Source organism: Malania oleifera, chromosome 1, assembly GCF_029873635.1.
Source record: "Malania oleifera isolate guangnan ecotype guangnan chromosome 1, ASM2987363v1, whole genome shotgun sequence".
Classification (NCBI taxonomy): Eukaryota; Viridiplantae; Streptophyta; class Magnoliopsida; order Santalales; family Ximeniaceae; genus Malania; species Malania oleifera.
The window spans coordinates 24606727-24627721 of NC_080417.1; the positions used below are offsets into that span (position 1 = coordinate 24606727).

At 36.1% G+C, this 20995-nt stretch overlaps 1 protein-coding gene across 4 annotated transcripts in view; it reads right to left on the minus strand.

Moving 5' to 3' along the window:
• Positions 1-20995, minus strand: part of LOC131163647 (uncharacterized) — an 88946-nt gene that overhangs the window by 54172 nt on the left and 13779 nt on the right. For all 4 annotated transcript variants that reach the window (XR_009139082.1, XM_058120285.1, XM_058120293.1 and 1 more), the window contains exons 3-4: positions 14969-17214; positions 5474-5588 (exon numbers count right to left, since the gene is read on the minus strand). Coding sequence is in view for 3 of the 4 variants with exons in the window: in XM_058120285.1 (XP_057976268.1) it covers positions 5474-5588; positions 14969-17214 (2361 nt within the window). In the remaining variant the exon portion in view is untranslated. The remainder of the gene's footprint in view (positions 1-5473; positions 5589-14968; positions 17215-20995) is intronic.

Below are 20995 nucleotides of genomic sequence, written 5' to 3' on the forward strand. Positions count from 1 at the left end.
ATATCTTGAATATCCTAGTGTTCCTTTCAAGCCAAAGAGTCCACAACATAGCTACAACAACACAAAACCAAAGCCTTTTCTTTTTTGTCTTCCTTCCGAAGCCTCAGTACCAATATGAAACCATTAGCAGTCTTCGGAGCCACCCAATCCTCACCACTGCAGGAAAACAAATTATTCCACAGTGCCCTTGCCACCTCACATTGTAGGAATAAATGAAAGTCTCACCATCCTTGACACAAATCAGGTAGACCTCAGGACTAAGAGCCTTATAAGGCCTCTTAATCAGAAGTAAGTCATTTGTATTAACCCCGTTGAGAGCCAAAATCCATATGAAAGCTCAAATCTTAAAAGGAGCAGCAGCCTTCCACACTATTTTATTGAGATGAAAAGAACTGGGAATAATAGGTTAGGTCAGATGAACAGAAAAAGACTTTGGAGAGGATGAACCTAAAGGGTCCCCAATCCAAAGCCTACTAAACCCCCTCATTTTGGAATGAATGAATTCAGAATGCTCAATAGGAAAGTGTGCTCTTCACTCTCTCTCATTGAAACTCCTAAAGAAATGGAAGTCCCAAGCATGGTCTTAAATTTCCACAAAATTGTCGAAATTTCCATCGAAATTTCCTATTTCCGTCACCCTCAAAATCGAAATGGCAGTCGATTTCCGTCTTGCATAATTTCCATCAAAATCTCAACGAATCATCCGAAATTTATCGAAACCTTGAAATTTTAGCGAAATTTGTCGAAATTTTAACTATGCAATGAAATTAATTCAAACGAGAGATTCAAGAGTAAAGTGAAATTTCTCTTTTAATTTATTTTATTGAAACAAAAGGTTATCACAAGTGCTTTTGAAATTATATGAAAAAATAAACTTATAATAATATTTTATTTAACCATTCATGTCTAAATTATCAATATTTGTATAATAAATAATTTTTAAATGATTTATGAATTTCATTTGCATTAACTGAATATGTTTAATGTACATTATCTTACAAGCATGTTTGATACACATACTATTTTACGACTTTTCCACTTCATACAAAACATAGATGTATTTAATTTGTAATATATTAGTCTTAAAACTTATATTATTATGTTTGTTAACCATTTCTAAAGTTTCACAAATAATTTCATGCTTTACTACTAGTTTCTATTATTTTTTCAAATTAAAATCGAAATCGAAATCGAAATTTCCATCAAAATTTCCGTACTTTTGGAGCTTCAAAATTTGAGTTGAAATCAAAATTTAAGACCTTGGTCCCAAGACACAAAACCCCTTTCAAAATAATAGAATTCAGAAATAGGAGCATCATGCACAGATGAAAATCTACGCAATCAAGGCACAAGGTTTTCCAACAAAGTCTCACCCACCCAAATATCTTCCCAAAAGTGAACCCTATCGCCAACACCAACAGAAAAATGAATGAGGGGAAAGAAAAAATCAGAAACTTCAGAGATAAATTTCCAAAGGCATGCATGAGAACCAATTCCACTCCTCTTAGTATCCCACCCATTCCTATGAATACCATACTTACTCTTTTTTTACTTTATGCTGTAAGGAACCAGACTCTAAGGGGAATCTCCATAACCATTTTCCTCTTTAAAAAATTTTTTTAGAAACCAAACAATTGACACCCTGGCCACCCTCAGATTTCGGCCTCCTGACCACCTCCCAACTAACAAGATGATCCCTCTTATCCTCCCCAATACCAGACCTTAAAAGGTCTCCCGTAAACTTCTCTAAACTCCCAGCTACTTCCATAGGAATTTTAAAAAGAGAGAGGTAGTAAATAGGAATATTAGAGAGACCACTCAAGGAAATATAAGCCTTCTTCCACCCTTCTAGTCTCTTCCCTACCCTCTCAAGCACCAGATCCCAAAAAGCAGTGAACAAAGGATTACCCCTAAGAGGAAAGCCAAGGGCCCAAGATACGAAATTGGCAAAGACAACAAATTGCACCCCGCAAGAGATCTAACATCCTCCAACTCCCTACTACTCAAATTAATACCAGCCAAAGCGCTTTTAGCTGGCATTGTCACTAACTCTGTGGGAGGGGAACTCTGGGCCCGAAAGGGGATTCAAACAACAAAGTAGGGGAGAAAAGCTAAGTACCTCATTCCCCTTGCAATTGTCTTATGCATTTGGAAAGAGAGGAATCGGCAAGTGTTTAATAATCCAAACTCAGCAATCCAAAACAGCAAAGAACACTAGTTTACTGCGGTCAATAGCTGGCATAGGTGGGACTTTTGTCAATGATTATGACGTAATCTTTGATTTGTGTGACACCCGTCAAAGTGCTTGACTTACTATTCCATGGGATGGCATCCCATTGATGCCACTTTAATAAAGTTTCTTTTACTTATCCAAAAAACAAAGCACTTTTAGCCAAATTAATTTTCAATCCTGAAATCTTCTCAAAAATTTTTAACAGAGCCCCTTGGGAAATTTCTCAGTACTATTTTCTAAAACGAAAATAGTATCATCAAAAAATTGCAACTAAGACACTGCCACCTTATCCCTACCTACTTCCAAACCCCCAATCATGCCATAATCGAGATGGCAATAGGTACCACTTATTTCCGGCATCTTCCTGTGCCACCTATGAGTTGAGATACATCAGTTACCCCTTTCTCAAATGCTTTTTGAACTGCACGGCGGAGAGGAACTATTCATCATCTCCTTTCTTTGCCATAACTTAAACCATACAAGGGTGATCACCAATTAGACAAATGGAACCAGAAAACCACATAAGAAATGCCCTAGTCTCCCATAAGAAATTCATCCCAAGTATCATATGAAAATTATCCTTGTGAAATTAGCGTGTCCAACTCCCTCCCCCCACCCCACCCCCGGCCACCTGCAGATCAAGCTTCACAAGCACATGCTTAACTACTCATCAGGTAGTTTAGGCTATATATTTCACCATTTTCATGCACCTTAAGTCTTTATCTAGTTTGAAGTTGAGTCGCACTTTGGCATTTGTAGATAAAGTTGTTAAATGCACATGTTCTTCTGATTGATATGTAAATCTATAAACACTAAACACTTAGCTTGAGCAACTGTTTTTCCAATGAGTAATTGCATTGCAGCCATTCTCGGGGTTTCCTCCTCATCCTCATTTTATTGTCGTGACTCCTCAGCAAGAGAAGCTTGCAGAGGGCAATCAGCAACTCGATGACATCAGAAACACACAATCTTGCCCTTAGCACCTTATGTATTAGAGGCCCAAGACAAGGATGAATCCTTTGAAGATGTTGCCTTGGTGACTATCCCACTCTTGGGTTTTCTTTGTTGAAAGACTTTCCACTGTGGCCACTTGTCAGATATCCAACATCAAAGTAGAGAATTATTTGACATATTCTTTTATTGTCCCAAAGTTCTTAAGATCTCATAAACTCACTAAGCATTGTACGAACATTCTCAAGATAAATTAAGCCTTGGGCTTGCATATGAAGTCTTCCCAAGTATGAATCATAAACTTTGAATTTCATCATCCTTGGTACACCAACATAGTTTGGTGTCCCCACCAAACTACATTGTAGCCATGGATACTTTCGCTTCCTCAGAATCGACCCTAGTCGCATGAATTTATTGTTTCATGTCTAAAAGGAAGTTCTCTAACTTCTTAGAATCAAGAGAACCATTGAATGCATTCAGTTGCAATAACATTGCTCTACCACATTCTACCACCATAAAACTGGCATTTTCCAACGCATGAACCAAGAGGTTTGCCTTGGTGGTAAGCTTGCCCATCTCACGTTGTAAAGCTTCCACCATACCACAAAAATATTCCTATAGTTCATCAATGGGACCTTTCTGTTTCTTTAGGTCCTCCAACACACCAATGCAGTTCAAAAAAGGGGTTTTTAACTTTAGCATGTCGAATCTCTTTGTATTAGTGCACGGCATGCTTCCTCTGCCAATACTTCACACAAACATATAATCAACTAAAAACCTAACATCCTCTGTCACAGGCTGAATACTTCACAACATGTGAAGGGTTGCGCGACACTAGTTATAAGTTTTACAATGATTGATGAACAGTTACTGTTGCCTAAAAAGCTTTCTATACGCTCCTACTCTAGCATAAGAAAACAACATCATACGCAAGGAGTCACACTCCTCTTTTTTTCCCAGGGTGCCATTCAACTTAAAAAACAAACCCTTCTCTACTATTAATATGATAGTTACCCACCAAATGGACACCATACCTGTGGTCATGGGCATAAGGCCCTAAACAAGCTTGGCCTGTGCCACCTATGAAGGCTAGGCTAGGCTAGGAGCTTAGGAGTAATGAAACAACACTATTTATGTGGCATTTGGTTTGCGACAATAAAAATACCCTCACTGCTGTGATTCGTAGGAATCTTGATACCCGGGATACAAGATTCCCATGAAAATTGAGTTCCACTATGTTGACTTGTGAAAGGAAACAACAATTTCAAAGCATGGAAGTGATAAGGTAAAAATGTGGCTCAGATCGTACAATCTTTTGAGATAAAATTTAGAGACACTCCTTTCAAAATACTTTATGTCAAGGCCAAACTATACAAAAAATTATTTTAAATTATCAAGCCATATTCCATAATTTTAAAGTAGTTAATGCCATTAGGCTTTTGTAAATGGCATAATTAAAACAGTTATTGTCATTAAGGATTTATATACCCATGACCTCAAAAACATAATAGATCATTTTAGTCAAATTAAACAAGCTGAATCCAACCCAGTTGAAGAAAAATTAAACCCTGCCTTAAATTTAACATTGTTAGAGCCCAATTTTCCATCAGTATTCAGCCTTCCAAAAATAAATTCAATTCTGTACCCAAAGTTGATGCAAAGTTAAAAAGCAAAGCCTTGTGTATAACAGACAAAGTTGATAGCTGAAAGGAACACATCCCTACCACTAGTTAGCTGTTGGAAACTCCACATATGAATGTCATATAAAATAAATCCAACAGTTAAATCACAAGAATCGCAAATTGACACAACAATATTTTTCTTTAAATAATGTTTTAGTACTGAAAACAAATCACCAAGGAAGAAAAGGTCAAAGCAACTGTTCTTCCTCAAAATCCCATTATATCCATCCAGATAAATGTGTGAGACTGAACTAGTTGATTTATTAATTTCAGCTACAAACATCACATTTTGAGATTTATTAAGAGGGCCAATGTTCAGGGGTGTTTACAGGAAAGAATATGCTTAAGGTGCATCTAAGAAATAATAAATGCAATGAAATAGAGCAACTGAGGGAAAATATTCATCTGAGAGTCGGCCCACACATAATTAATAATAATAATAATAATAATAATAATAAAAGAAAAAGTCCCAAAGAAAAAAATTTAAAAATAAAAATAAAAAAGGAAGGGATTATAAATCAACACAAATAATTATGATTCAATTCAGTAAGGCAAAATTATAAAACACAAGCTAGTTGATTGTAAGACAATAAAACAATAGAATCACCTGAAAGAAAATGAACAACTCATCCATGTATAAAGAAGCAGTGAATCCAGCAGCTATCCCACACACACCAGCTGAGATAGCAACAACAGCTTCACCAAATGAATGAAGATAGTCTCTGCAGCAGATGTATAATTCTTACAACATCAGGACAACAAAATGATTTGTTCAATTGAGAGAGAGAGAGAGAGAGAGAGATCAAATTGAATGGGAAGCTTTCCCTTTAACAACTTTAAGATTCTCATTATCATAAAAAAAAAATCGATAGCATTGTATTAAAACAGGATAGAAAAGGCCTGACTGCCTGAGAAGGCTCCAAATCTTGAATCATCATTTCCTATAGTTCCATATTATAAAAGAAAAATACTTCATTCAACTTGATTTTTATTGGTTTTTGTTGATCTTAAATTTCATTAGTTATATTATTTCATAAATTATAAAATTTACTTTGAGGTTCACTAAATTCTTATATGTTATGAATTGGGATTAATAATTTCACATCACAAGTCCCACCTCTCCCTCCCTCTCTATCTCTTCCCCTCTCTCTCTGCATTTAAGTTCCAGCAACGCCATCTTCTATACCCAAAACTTTCATTTGTTTTGACTCTCCTCCTCCCACCATTCACTGGCCTGTCACCAGTCCCCCATCAAATCCACTTTCCTCAGTGGTTCCAACTTCTGGCTTTTGTCAATGTTGCTAGCTGTCTTAAGGGCAGGTTGAACCTAGATGCTGCAAGGCAGATTACTAGAGGAATGATAGTAGCATGAAGGTAAATGAGAGGGAGATGTAGTGGTTCCATGATTGAGAAAGCCATTTGACTGGCAACAATGACGCTCCTCCTATTTTTATGGATGCAAACACTGTCATGATTGTCATCAATCGATGATAGATGGATAGTTGGTGATGAGCACCAAATTTTCATATGATTAGGTGTGGGAAGAATGAGTAAGCCATAAATTGTGGAGGTTGAGATGTTTGGTGAATGAGTTTGAAGGGGCTCTTGGATGGTTTATCACTTCCAAGGATCTATATGTTTAATTTGTAAATGGCTGAAGAACAAATATGGCTTTGCCTTTTCTTAAATTTTACACATAATAGTTATAGCCATTTTTCCCAATTATTGATAAGCATCCACTATATTCTTTTTCTTTTCCTTCTAAAATTTAGAATCAAGCTACTTACAAATCTGCTACAAATAAACTTTTGGATGTAGAAGTTGTAACTATCTTAATGCGCATCTATAAGTTTGATGTTTACCCATTGCATTTTTTTTTATTGCATGTTTGGGGATTATTGAGTTTCTTCATTGATTTTTTACTTAAAAAATTACAATCATTTAGTAGTGCAAGTTGTTGGCTTTTGATGAGTTCAAATCCTAGTATCATCTTCATAATCCTTGTCTAATGTACCACAAAGGAAAAAAAAAATATTAAAATTGGATAAAAAACACAAGAGTCTATGTTCTGTACTCGTTAATTAGGGCACATTTTTTAGGATTCCCCAATCAATTGAGATTTCTAACTAATGTGTTAGGATTCTCAAATCAATTGGGATTTTCTATTTATGATAGGATTCCCAAATCAATTGGGATTTCTAATTAATGTGTTATGATTCCCAAATCAATTGGGGTCGAGTCCATTAAGTACTTGGATTGGGATATTTTACATTCCTAATAGGAGTAAGTTTCCCTACCCTATATATATGTAACCGTACGGGGCTTTTCCATTCAAACAATAACATAATTCACAGCCTTTGGCGAATTTGGAAGTAGATCCCCTCGAAGTGATCAAAGCTAGCGTTCTTGTGGATGCCGTTAACCCACCGACAAAAGCAAGATCTTGGAATTCTTGATCTTCAATCACACACCATGGCCTCAAAAAATTCAACAATGTACCAAATGGAAGCTAGGCTAAAGGTTAAACTTAGCAATATGTTTAAGTCTCAATTTGGAGAGATCCAGGCATCACTCTCTAAACTACTCATTACATCTTCCCATAAAGAGAGAGAGAAGATGATTCCTCTACATCAGCTTACCATAGGAAGCAATCGTAAATGCCCGAAGGAGGTTACCAAGGAGAGCGTGATCATGGTCCTTCTCATATGAAGGTGGAATTTCCTAAGCGGGATAATGATGACCCTATCGATTGGGTTTCTAGGGCCCAAAAATACTTTCACTTTCATCGCACTCCAAAAACATTTAAAGTTGAGATTGCTTCTATTAGTTTGGATGGCGATGCTATTCAATGGTATTGCTGGTTTGAAGCTCATTATGGAATGCCTTCATGGGTAGAATTTGTTTTTGTCTAATTTGGGCCCACTAGATACAAGAATATTGATGGAGAGCTTGCCAAAATATGCTAAACTAGCACCATCTTAGTGTACTAGACACAATTAGAGTGGTTATCAAATAGGACCATAGATTGGAATGAAAGCCAACTCTTCGGTACTTCAATTGAAGGTCTCCTACCTATCATTCTACGTGAAGTCAAAGTGTGTTGGCCACAAACTATGACTACTGCAATTTCCTTTGCACGATTAGAAGAAGAGAAGTTGGGAGAAGAACAACATCACCCCAACAAGACCATTAGCAAGCAGAATGCTAGCAAAGCACTATCACACCACCTACTCCTCGCAATCCTCCTGCCAAACAATTGACTCAAGAGGAACTCAAAGAGTGAACGACAAAATGTTTGTGTTGGCATTGAGATGAAAAGTGGCATAGAGGGCACCATTGCAAAAAGGGACAACTATTGATGATTGAACCAGTGAAGGAGCTAAAAGATGTTGAGGATGAACCCCCCCCCCCCACCCCCCACAAAATTCAGATCAGGAAGGTGTGGAATTTGATGATAATGATAAATCTATCACTTAATTAGTTCATGCTTTAGTTGGTTTTGTTAATCCTCAAACCATGAAAATTAGTGGCTTCCTAAAATTCCAACCTCATGGCTAGCCTATCCTGTGGAGCACTGTGAAAAGTTTGATGCAAAGGTTGTAGATGGAAAGACCTTGATATGTTAGAGTAAGTATCCAAAGGTTAAACTTACTATGCAAAACCATGGGTTGTATGTTGATTTCTTTTTGCTGCCACTAGAAGACTATGAAGTGGTTTTGGGTATTAAATGGTTAAGGACTTTAGGTGATTTAGCTTGGAATTTCTCTAAACTGGTTATGAAGTTCATCGTGAATGACTAGAGAGTGACTCTTAAAGGCAAACGTTGTGGTAAGGTCGCAGTTTCAAGTCATCGTATGGAGAAGCTCCTTAAAAAGAAGCGAAATGGCTGTTTGATACAACTTCGAACATCAAAGGAATTACAACATCAATCTGGCTAGGATGAAGGGCTGGAATCTCTTAGCTCAGAATTTTCTAACCTATTTGCAGAGCCATGAGGATTGCCACCTCAGCGAACACATGATAACAACATTCCTTTATTGCCAGGTAGTCTCCTTACTAATTTCTGTCCTTATCACTATCGTTATTTTCAGAAAGCAGAAATAGAGAAGATAGTGAAAGAAATGTTAGATGCTGCCATAATTCAACCAAGTGTCAGTCCATATTCTTCTCCTGTCTCATTGGTGAAGAAGGATGGCTCTTGGCGGATGCGTGTTGATTATCGAGCACTGAACAAGAACACTAAAGATAAATATCCTATCCCTATTGTGGATGAATTGTTAGATGAGTTGGGAGGTGTCCTGCAATTCAGCAAACTCGACTTGAGATCAAGCTATCACCAAATTCAGGTACATGAGGGTTATGCCTTTTTGGTTAACGAATGACCTTCCAAAGTTTCACGAATGACATTTTCCAACCTTAATTACATAAGTTTGTTCTCATATTTTTTGATGATATCCTCATGTATAGCTCATATCTTGAAGATCATTTAGGTCACTTACGAAATGACTCGCCTTTGTGAGCATCATCTATTTGTAAAGAAATCTAAATGCAGTTTTGCTTGACCACATGTGGAATACCTTGGCAATATTGTTTCCCAAGAAGGTGTTTCAGTCAACTCTTCTAATATACAAGTGACAACAGATTGGCTTATTCCACAAACAATCAAAATGTTGGGAGGATTTTTGGAGTTGATTGATTACTACCACAAGTTTGTCAAGGATTGTGGAAAGACTAGCACTCCACTGACCACTCTACTAAAAAAGGATGCATTCAAATGGAGAGAGGAAGTTGAACAAGCCTTTCTAATTTGGATATGCTATTTTGGAGTCAATCTACTAGGAATAAGGTTACATAGTTTAAGGGACAAATTTTAGCCGACGGTGCCGCTACATTTGGCGGCGAACTCGCTTGATCGGTGCCGAGCTAACTATAGTGCAAAGTCATATTTATTGGCAATTTGTTTGTTTTGTCATGCTTAATACCTTTAGTTTGGTCAAATACCTAGCGACAAACTCCTACGGGATGCCTCTAATAACCAACGAATGGCAAGTGCTTTTCCTTGTGTGGATCCATCAAGCTTAAGCACATAGTGTCCACCACACCGATTCTTGCCTTGCCAAATTTCAACAAGGTGTTCATCATTGAGTATGATGCATCAATAGTTAACATTGGTGCAGTTTTAATGCAAGACAGACACCCCATTGCTTTTACCAATAAGGCTCTTTCTCCTTCCCACATCAGCATGTCTGTTTATGACAAAGAGAAGCTAGTCATTGTGCATACAGTTACAAAGTGGAGACCATATTTAATTGGCCGGCATTTCCAAATCCAAACTGATCACAAGAGCCTAAAGAATCTTGTGGAGCAATGAAGCTCTTACATGGAACAACAAAAGTGGGTCACCAAGTTGTTGGGCAATAAATATGAGATTATTTACAAGAAAAGGACCAAGAATGTGGTGATGCACTCTCACGACTTCTTGAACAAAACTTATAGTTATTTATGAACCTGCATGTACTCCCCTTGAACAAATCAAGAAGGAATGGTGGCAAAATCCAAAGACTAGAAGTATTATCCAAAAGCTACAAAAAGAGCCAATTTCAACCCCTCCTTACTTTTGGGACTCCTTAAGCTTACTGTATAAAGGAGGATTTCATTAGTCCCTAATTCAGCCCACAAGCAAACCATATTGCAGGATTGCACACATCACCGCCTACAAATCACTTTGGTTTTCTTAGAATCTACAAGCGCATTTCTTAGGAATTTTACTAGAAAGGAATAAAGTGTGGGTGAAATCAAAAATTTTGTGGCAGAATGTGATGTTTGACAACAACAGAAAGGGGAAACTGTGGCAAGTACAGGCTTTCTATAGCCTTTTCCTACTCCGAAAGAAGCTTGGACTGATATCTTCATGGATTTCATTTAGGGACTACCATCTTCTTATGGTAAGTCTACTATTTTTGTTGTTGTGGACCCTTTCACTAAGTATGCTCATTTTTGTGTCATAACTCACCCTTATATTGCTATAAGTGTTGCTTGTACTTCCATTGAGAATATTGTCAAGTTGCATAGAATTCTTCAGTCTATTGTTAGTGATCGTAACAAAGTATTTACCAGCAACTTTTGGAAGGAGATTTTCCATTTGCAAGGAACACAATTGAGTATGAGCACTGCATATCATTCACAATCAGATGGGCAAACTGAAGTTGTTAATAGGTGCGTGGAGACTTATCTTCATCACTTTTCTAGTGACAAACCAAAGGATTCGGTGCGATGGCTCCTATGGGCAGAATAGTGGTATAATATCACTTACCATTCCTCCATCAAGTTGACTCCATTTGAGGTTGTTTAGGGTCGAACTCCTCCTGTTCTTGCTAGGTATTCAGCTGGATCATCCAAAGTTGATCAAGTTGGACAAGGAGTAACATGATTTCAGCTCCTCAAGGAAAATCTTGTTGTAGCTCAAGCTCGTATGAAATAGCAAGTTAATAAGCACCATAGTAAAAGGGAATTCTCAATGGGAGATTCAGTATTTCTCAGGGTACAACCCTATAGATGGATATCTATGATTGTTCATTCTTCATTGAATTTGTCTCCTCAGTTTTATGGGCCTTATAAGATCCTAAAACGAATAAGCCCTATTGCTTATTGTCTTGACTTACCAACAGGTTCTAAGGTACATCCAGTTTTTCATGTCTCTGGCCTCAAAAAGAAGTTACAGGAGCAAGTTACTGTGCAACCCCACTTGCCTAATGTTGTCCCTACTGGTGAGGTTCAAGTGCAGCCACAAGCATATTTAGATCGTCGAGTGGTCAAACTTAGAAGTCGAGACATTATAGAAATTTTAGTTATCTGGTCTCACTTACCATCTGAAGATGCAACTTGGGAAACTTATCAATCCTTGGAAGAGAGATTCCTAGAGTTTATTGCAGATCAGCCTTGTGGACAAGGCTGATTTGAAGGAGGCGAGAATGTTAGGGTTTCCCAATCAATTGGGATTTCTAATTAATGTGTTAGGATTCCCAAATCAATTGGGATTCTATTTAATGTTAGCATTATTTAATGGTGGGATTTATATTTAATGTGTTAGGATTCCCAAATCAATTGGGATTGAGTTCATTATGCACTTGGATTGGGATACCTTACATTCCTAATGGGAGTAAGTTTCCCTACTCTATATATATATGTAACCCTATGGGTCTTTTCCATTCAAGCAATAACATAATTCATAGCCTTAGGCTAATTTGGAGGCAAATCCACTCGAAGTGATCAAACCTTATTTCCTCTTACTATTTTCCCTCTATTAAATTTCCCCAATTTCTCTACGAAAAAAAACCCTAGGGTCTTATCAACATTTTATAACAAATTATATTGATTGATTACATTCTTCATAAATGTGTTGCAATTTTGCACAATAAAGTCAACTCAAAGATAAAGATGAATGTGTTGAATTTTCAAGGATGAAAATAGAAAGGCTATCATGCAAAGAATAATTTTATTTAATTTTTAAAAATAAAAAATTCAGAAAAATAAAATAAAAGAATAGAGAGCCTCCTTTATCTCTCCATGCAGTCAATTGCAATCTGGCCATTAACAAAATGCTTTTGCTAAGCTAAAATTCAAAGTTTTAAGTCACCTACTTATCTTTTACAATGTTAAGAGATGTTCCTATTATACAATTGAAACAATGTACAACAGAACAAGCTGGGATTTTTAGGACCTAAAAAATAAATTAAGAGACTTAAGCACTACAATGATGAGATCAATGAATAAATGAACAGCAATAATCAATCAATTCAGCCCAGAACCAAAACTAAGGGACAAAAGCCATGAGTCATAAAGGAGCTCAAAGAATCAGTAGCCAATATCAACTCGGGCAGCAATAAGAAACTACTTTGTCAGCCTTGAGCTCCTCCAAACAAGTATAACCAAAATATTCTTTAGATGACAAATTCAAATATTGCAGTTATCGAACTAAATCATCCATGCCAGTATTTTATTTATGTCTTCAAAATTTTCTTATTACTATTCGTTATTACTTAGTGGGTGGTGAGCAGACAAAGGCCTAGTCAAATCAACATGACAGTTAAAGAAAGAGTGAGTCATAAAGGAAGTCGAAGGATCACTAGCCAATATCAACTCACACCAGAATAGGAGACTACTTTGTCAGCCTTGAGCTCCTCCTAACAAGTATAACCAGAATATTTTTTAAATGACAAATTGAAATAATACATTTATCAAACAAAAATATCCACACCTATATTTTGTTTTTGTCTTCAAAATTTACTTATTGCTATTACTTAGTTAGCAGGTAGTGAGTAGTCTAAGGCCCAGTCAAATCAACATGAGTACAAAAGAAAGGAGTGGCAAGAAGAGTCACAAAGCTCTCAAACGGGCTTGAACTTTTCTTTTATTTTTTAACATATTTTATATGTATAATAACTTTGACTTTTGAAACAACTGAGCTACTAGAATATATTCAAATATTATATTAGTTTCTAATAATTGTTTCATGGGACAGGAATATATTTATTTGAAGAATTTGTTGTGGAATTTTACATTCATGTGAACAATAGAAATGTCATTTAGAATTATATACAATGGTACATGAATTTTTACACGTTAAAAGAATTCTAAAATGTATGAGATGTGAGGACATGCTGTTGAAATTTTGGTAGTCTACATGATTAAATAATTTTGAATATTTCTTAACTAAAAATAACGTGGCAATATATGATTTTTCTTATCATATTTAAAAAATAAAGTTTTAATTCAAATAATTAAGATAAAATGCAAAATTTTTAAAGTAAAAAGAAATTAATTTAGATGAATTTAATTATAATAAATAAGACATTTTTAATTATTTTTATGAATTTAATTATAGTATTAATTATATTATATTTTCACAACCTCAATATCATTTAGGTAATTTTAAAATTTAAAAAATATGTAGCAGTTTGAGACTTAGTTTTTAATAATTGTCAAGGTAATTTTTTAAAAAATAATGAAACAATATTATTTGTTTATTTAAATTTTTTTTTCTATCAATTTAAAAAACTATATTCAATTTCATACTTAATATTATATAATTATATATTAATTTTAAAATATATATTCTTAACCCTGTTCATAGCACAGTAACTCTGCTAGTATTTGATAAATGAGGACAAGTGAGCAGAAATGAGTAAAAGCTCACCAAACATATTAACAGACACTTGTTATTAATCTCATTTGAAATTTTTCAATGCCTAAAATGATCTGTCCAAAATGAAAAGTTTCCTTATAAGATAAATGAAAAAAAAAAAAAAAAATTGAATTTGAACTCGGACTTTAAATTAAAGGGTAAAAACAAGAAGAAGAATGACACCCTACATAACAAACTTTACAAGCCCCTCTAAATTCAGTCTACACTGTTTAAAAATTGTTCACAGCTATAAAAAGGAAGACGAGAAAAAAACAATTCCACCTAGGCCACCAATCAATTGATAAGGATGTCAAAATGAATAACAAAGTAACGCATAAAAGATTAGAAGGATATAGAGAAGGCAAGGACGACAAAATGGATGCAATGAGAATTGAGGAAGTGATGGAAGAAAATTAGAAAATGACCCAAAATGTCCTCATCAGGCACAATGGGAGCAGATGAGTCAATAATAAAGTTAAGAATAACAGTCTATTCAAGTTGAGCACAGGAAAAATAGAATAATATGGTACTGGCAAGAGCAGAATCATTAACCAACAAGAAGCGGTTGAGACATGATGCTTTAAAGATTAAACTAAGTATAATCTTATTTTGTGTGTTATTGTACTATTATGTGCTTAAACATTTATTTACAATTTAAAAATTTCTAATAATTTTTCCTCAAGTATTCCAGAAAAAAGTACAAGATTTAATTCTTCAAACACATACTTAGAAAGATAATAACAGCAATTTTTATTTTTTCAAAGGATCAAAAGCAACATTTAAAACATGTCTTTCAACGAGAACACAAAGATGTGACATTTACATAAGATAGGTACATATGCATACTATCCATATTGATGTACCAAAATTTCCAAATAAATGAAAGTAAAGTAAAAGTGAAAGACCAAAATTGAATACCTAAAAGTGGATAACTGAACAAAAATGGGTTTTAACACAAAAATTTCGCTTGGTTGGTTTTCTTCTGAAACCTGATAATAAGCATTTAAACCATTAACTCTAAGGTAAAAACCAAGAGGAATCTGCCCCTTCGAAATATAATTTCCATTGTCTGGTTTAGGAATATCAATAATCTGATGCTCCTTCAATCCAAGATACTCTGGTTCTGCACCATCTAATCCTAGGCACCCATTCATTGATGCCAAATCAGATTTTGATGTTGGCCAAACTGCAACTTCAATGTCATGGATGTCAAATTGAATATGAAAATCATCCTGAGTAACTATATGATCCTCATCTCCCTGACCCCCTTGAAACTGCTCCTTTCTCAGTGATATTCGAATGTGAGGGCCAGCTATATGTACTGCAAGTTGAATATGCTTCTCTGGGACCACTCTAAGCAACGTCATCTCCATTCCATGAGTACAGGACTCAAGTCTGCAATCTCTAGTGATTCCTGGAAGATCTTTGATGGTTCTTGGAGAATGTGAGAATGCCACAGCACTCTGACTGTTCTTAACCTGGCAAAGAGCATGTTCCACCTGCCCAATAAGAACAATAATTGATAACATTGACAAATAATCCAAATTAAAGTTCAACTTCCCCACTGTCAAGCTGCATCTCCAAAAGCCAATAGCTTGGCTCATGAGGTCTGGAATCATAAAAGAGCTTTGTATCTCACAGAGAATGCATGGGCTTTCAAAATATGGGAGCTCACTTTCTTCAAATTTTATACAAGATCTTTTCCAACCTAACCACATTTCTCCCAAAAGATTTTCCAGAAACGAGACACAAACACCTTCAGCGTGATTAGTTGTACCAATTCCATTATTTTCTGAAGGGAGAAACATTTTTGCTGGCTCACCCCACATAATGGTGTTTGGAACATTAGCTCTTCCAGTCCAATGCCCTTTCAAAGAACTAATAAAATTCTTTGAACTGTGTTTCATTATAGGAGACCCCGCAACAGACGAGGAGATAACCTTCAACTGTCCGCAAGCAACAGAGAAAGATTGTCTGCCAATGTCTTCCATATATATCAATGACAATGCATCAACTGAAATACAAATTGAAAGTAAATCCAAGTTCGAGATCCTACCATGTGATTCCGAAATTTTACTAGTGTGATGCTGAACTGCATTTATTGGGTATACTGTGATTGAAAGTTTTCCCAAGCTTAAAATATAACAATGCTTTGGGCAAGAATCATCAGAAACATTTACAATTTCTGGATATTCAGCCAGAAGTTTTCTCAAAAAGAACAATTTTCTGAGTGGCTGGAATACACTGCACATAGTTTTCCAAATAAAAGCTAGCACCAGTAAAATCCTGAGGAAGAACTTGAAGTGACCATTAACTTGTGACTCAGAATACCTATCTTCAGCATGTTGAGCATTCAATGCTGCTCTGTAACGAGCTATTTGTCGTGCCTGTGCAATAGCTTCTGCTGGCAGCTCCTTCTCAACTCCAGAAATCACCTTCCATTGTTGTTTGACAGAACGGGAGAACTTATTGTCCTCGAACATTTTGATGACAGATTGTTTTAATACGTTTTCAGCAGCATATCCAACTAGTAAAAGTAAATGCTCATAAGCTTTGACATATTGCAGCCATAGACAAACAACACCAACTATTTTATAAAAGGAAAAGTCGGGAGCCGAAATGAGATATCCAATTCTGCTCGCAGCTAGTCCCCAAAGTTGTCTACCACTTCTAACATACTTGGATTCATTGGGTGGTCGTTCACCAAATGCTAAAATAATATGAAAATCCAGTGGAGACAATAAAAAACTTAATTCAGGAACACAAAGTTTGAAGTCTAAAAGCTGAAGATCTTTCAGAAGAATGCAAGCAAACAGATCTGTTGAAGATAACACACAGTTGACATGCTCTCTCTTCTTCATCTTAATATTGAAACCTCTACAATCAAGGGTAAGAGAACTTTCTTTCACAGGTACAACGACTGCACTAATGAGCTCGCTGAGGAATAAACCATGCTTAAGATACGGTGATTCTGCACAAAGTTCCTCTATCTCCAGTGAGCATGCAAGCGAATCATTTAAGCTAGGAAATTGCAGTTGAAGATGGATATCATGCATCTGTAACCTACACTGTTCCAGTATAATATTCAAAACAGAAGTCATGCATCGATTTCTTGAAGGAGTGGTAAGTGTGATCCTTTCCAAAACACCATGCAAAGCGGTACCCTGAAATTATTGAAAGACTCAAAGAATGCAGTAGAGCTTTGTACGTGAAAACCAGAAAAACAGTAAATATTTTCTTGCATGCAAGAGTGAGCTAATGAGTAGGAATCTAGTCTTGAATGTGAATTTGTATATATCTTAATTTCAAATGGGTCTATGATGGGCAATGTCAAGAGGTCATATTCTTATTTGGTCCTAAATTAGAAGATTTTATGTAATTAAATATTAAAGTAGTATTTTATTTTTACTCGGTTTCTTTATTATGCCTGATTCACAAGCATAATAAGCCTATAAAATATGAGACTGTAAGTCTGTAAGAGAATATCATGAACTTTTTAATATTATGATTTTTCAATAGAAAAAGAAGATCATTAACAGAAAAGAAAGAATTACAAAGAACAGAAGGTAAGACATCCTCTTAAAGACAACCAGAAACAACTACCATGAAGCCCCCCGTCCAACACCTCCGAAGATCAGATAGCAAAACTCTCCTAAAAAAACCACAAAGAGTGTGCCCAAAAGGGAGCAAGGAAAACAACTCTCTCTCAAGTGGGAAGGAGTTGATTTGTCATTAAAATTCCTAGCATTCTTTTTGAGGCACAAAGTCCAAAAAAGAGAAAACACAGCCCACTTCCACAAAACCACCCCTTTCTTACTCCTCCCAAAACACCAAAAAGTGTTGACAGTTTGCGGTAATACCATCACCTCATCAAAAACAGAGAAAAGATTATCCCAAAGCTGCTTAGCCAGCCGACAATGGACGAAAAGAAGTTCCCTCCTAACACAATGCATAACCCAATTGTATGAATTGAAATTGAGTAATTGGGTTATCCCTTGCGAGGTAATGTAAGGTCCTAGGTCAATTGGCACCAGAGCCATATACATCCATCACCACCACCACCACCACCATTGCTCTAAACCAACCATCATGACCCTAGCATTGCAACCTTAGTGGGACAGCCAGTTGCAGCCAACACATCCATACCCATTCCAGTCGCATGTCACTGTTGCCCACATCTCGCCATCATTGTCAAGGGGAAGCAGTTCACCCCACCCCTCCTCATCATATGACTTCCTTGTCAACCCAGCTTCATCCTTCCCTTTTTTTTTTTTTTGATAGCCAAAAAAATTATATTAATGTGAAATGAATTTACAAGAGAAGAAATCTCGAACAAACCAAAAAAAGCAACTAAAATCTGCAGAAAAAAGAGAAACTCAACAAGCCAGCACATTCCTACAATCTCTTTGAATCTCCTGGAAACTATTTCCTCTGAAAAACCAAATCCAATGTACCACAGTGCTGCTAAAAACTGGATCTTATCCCAGACCAGCTCCCAAATTAACTTTTTCCCAGAGAATAGCTGTGCATTGCATTCCAACCATATTCCCCATAAAACAGCAAATAAACCACACTCCATCAGGCTGCCCTCTCCTTCCTTCTACCATAAGTTGTAAAATAAATGGCTAGTAAGTCTTCCACTGAGCAGGGCACACCCAACTATTCCCCAAAGTACCAAACAGATTATTCCAAATCCTCCAAGCAAAGTCACAGTGTAAAAGGAGATGAGAAGCTGTCTCAGAGTCCTTGAAACAGAGCACACAAACATCGGGAGAAAAAGCCTTCAAAGGTATTCTGAGTTGCAACAAGTTGTTAGCATTTATTTTATTAAGCACAACCAACCAAGTGAAAGCCTTAATTTTTTAGGGATCCTATGTCTTCCATATTATAGGAAAGAACGGAAATGAAACCTTCATTCTTTGTCAAAGATAGAAAATTTCCAAGCCTCTACAGTCTCCACACAAACAGAAAATCATCAGCCTTGACTATGATCTGCAGTAGCAACGATTTTACTGTCATCTCCACCATGAATCATCACAGCTGCTGATCACCTGTTGCATTGAAGGACAGGCATACCCAACCTGCATCCCATTTTCGTGGCTGGTCAACCACTGCTGACCTCGATAACCTCCTCACCATTGACGATCGCTGCATGAGTTGTTAGCGTAGACCTACTGTATGAAACTCACCTTTCCCTCCATTCTGTTTCAAAGAGCTCAGCATTTCATATGGAAATAGCTGAACACTAAGTTACTAACAAGGTCTTTAAGAAAACCAGCCCCATCGAAACGGCTCTGCTCACTTACCTAAGACGGCTGGGCTCACAGAATGAACTGAACCAATATGAACCAAAAAAAAACAATCATCACCAAGGAGACCTGGAGAAAGATCCTTGCCCTTGTAAGTCAGACTTAATTCAAATATACAACTAGGCAAGAACGTCATGGAGCTCTATAGCAAACTCACAGATGTAATAGCCCGCTTAGATACATTGATAGAAGATGAGGGATCTGAGAATTCAAATGGTATCAATGGCTTGACCATAGTTACTACTGAGAGAACTCCAAAGCTCTATTCATGTAATTTCCAGCATGCCTTGGAACCATCCATTAGAGAGTTCATTTACAACATTAATGGGAATTAGGGGCTGGAACAGGTATGATTCCACAATAAAATATTCAAGAACACATCAAATTGATAGAAATCTTGCAAAACCTCATGAAACAGTCTATAACTAGCCAAAAGGAGATCACTCCAACACTTGCCGAGCTAAGCACTCAAACAGACATTTTTAAAGCTCGTGACAGGGTTGGCAGAAACAAGTTTATTATTGGAGAAAAAGCAAGGCATATGAAGATGTTTAGTGAGCCAATGTCAAAACCCAAGATGTCAACGGTTGTATTAGCAACAGAGCCTGCATTAGCGATGTGCAAAAAATGACATCCAAACCTGAACAATCAGTGAAGGAACTTGAGGTGAAAAGTGCAAAGCTTAAGCCACCCATGGAGGGTAAACCTATTCAGTTCAAGGTTGAAAATGTGAATGAGAATGAGCATGTGGAATTTATCGTTCCTGATATACTTTTCTTCAATAAACCAGCCAGCTTGCAGTCATATTTATTTTTGAAGCCTATGGATGGAATCATTCATCTACAAGTTTGCTCAATTCTTAAGTTTTTTATCATTCAAATGTTTCAAATTTGACGTCGAATTTTTGCAAATTGGAAAAGAATGGCACAGTGTGAGCTTTGATGCCTATGACACAAATTCATCACGTCGGAATTTATAACATTTTTGGGCAATTTTGTAATTTATTAATTTCTAATATTTTTTCCTATTTTCACAGCATTTAATCTAGGTTTCGTTTATTAGGAAATAAGTATCCTAGAAATATTAAGTTTCCTTATTTCCGTTGCTTAATTCCCAAGCATATTGGACTTATAAACATATTGTTGTAAGAGTCGTAAACTTATAATTCAGAGTTGAATATTACAGATTGAAATTGAGTTATTAGGGTTTATCACCTGCGTGAGGACCTTTGTAGGCTCTACATCCTCACAAAAGGGATAAGCCTAATAACTCAACTTCAATTTATAATATCCAACTCTGTATAAAATCTCTTGCAAACAAATTTTGAAAAACACCACTAAAAGTTTTTTCTAATTTATCTAGTTACGTAAAATTTTCTAATTTATGACCAAATAAAACATCACTAAAAAAAATATCACGAAAATGACAAAAAAATTAAAAAAACAACCTAAAAGTGAGCAATTGACTCCAAATGTCTTATTGGTCATTTGGAACCCCTTGTGAAGAAATACTATCTAAAAGTACTTATCTAAAGAAGTACTGCTAACAAGAGCGGAATTAGAGCAGTGTTAAAGATCATAAGCACTGTTTGGCTATGTCTAAAAAAGTGTTGAGTATAAATACTATTTGGATATTC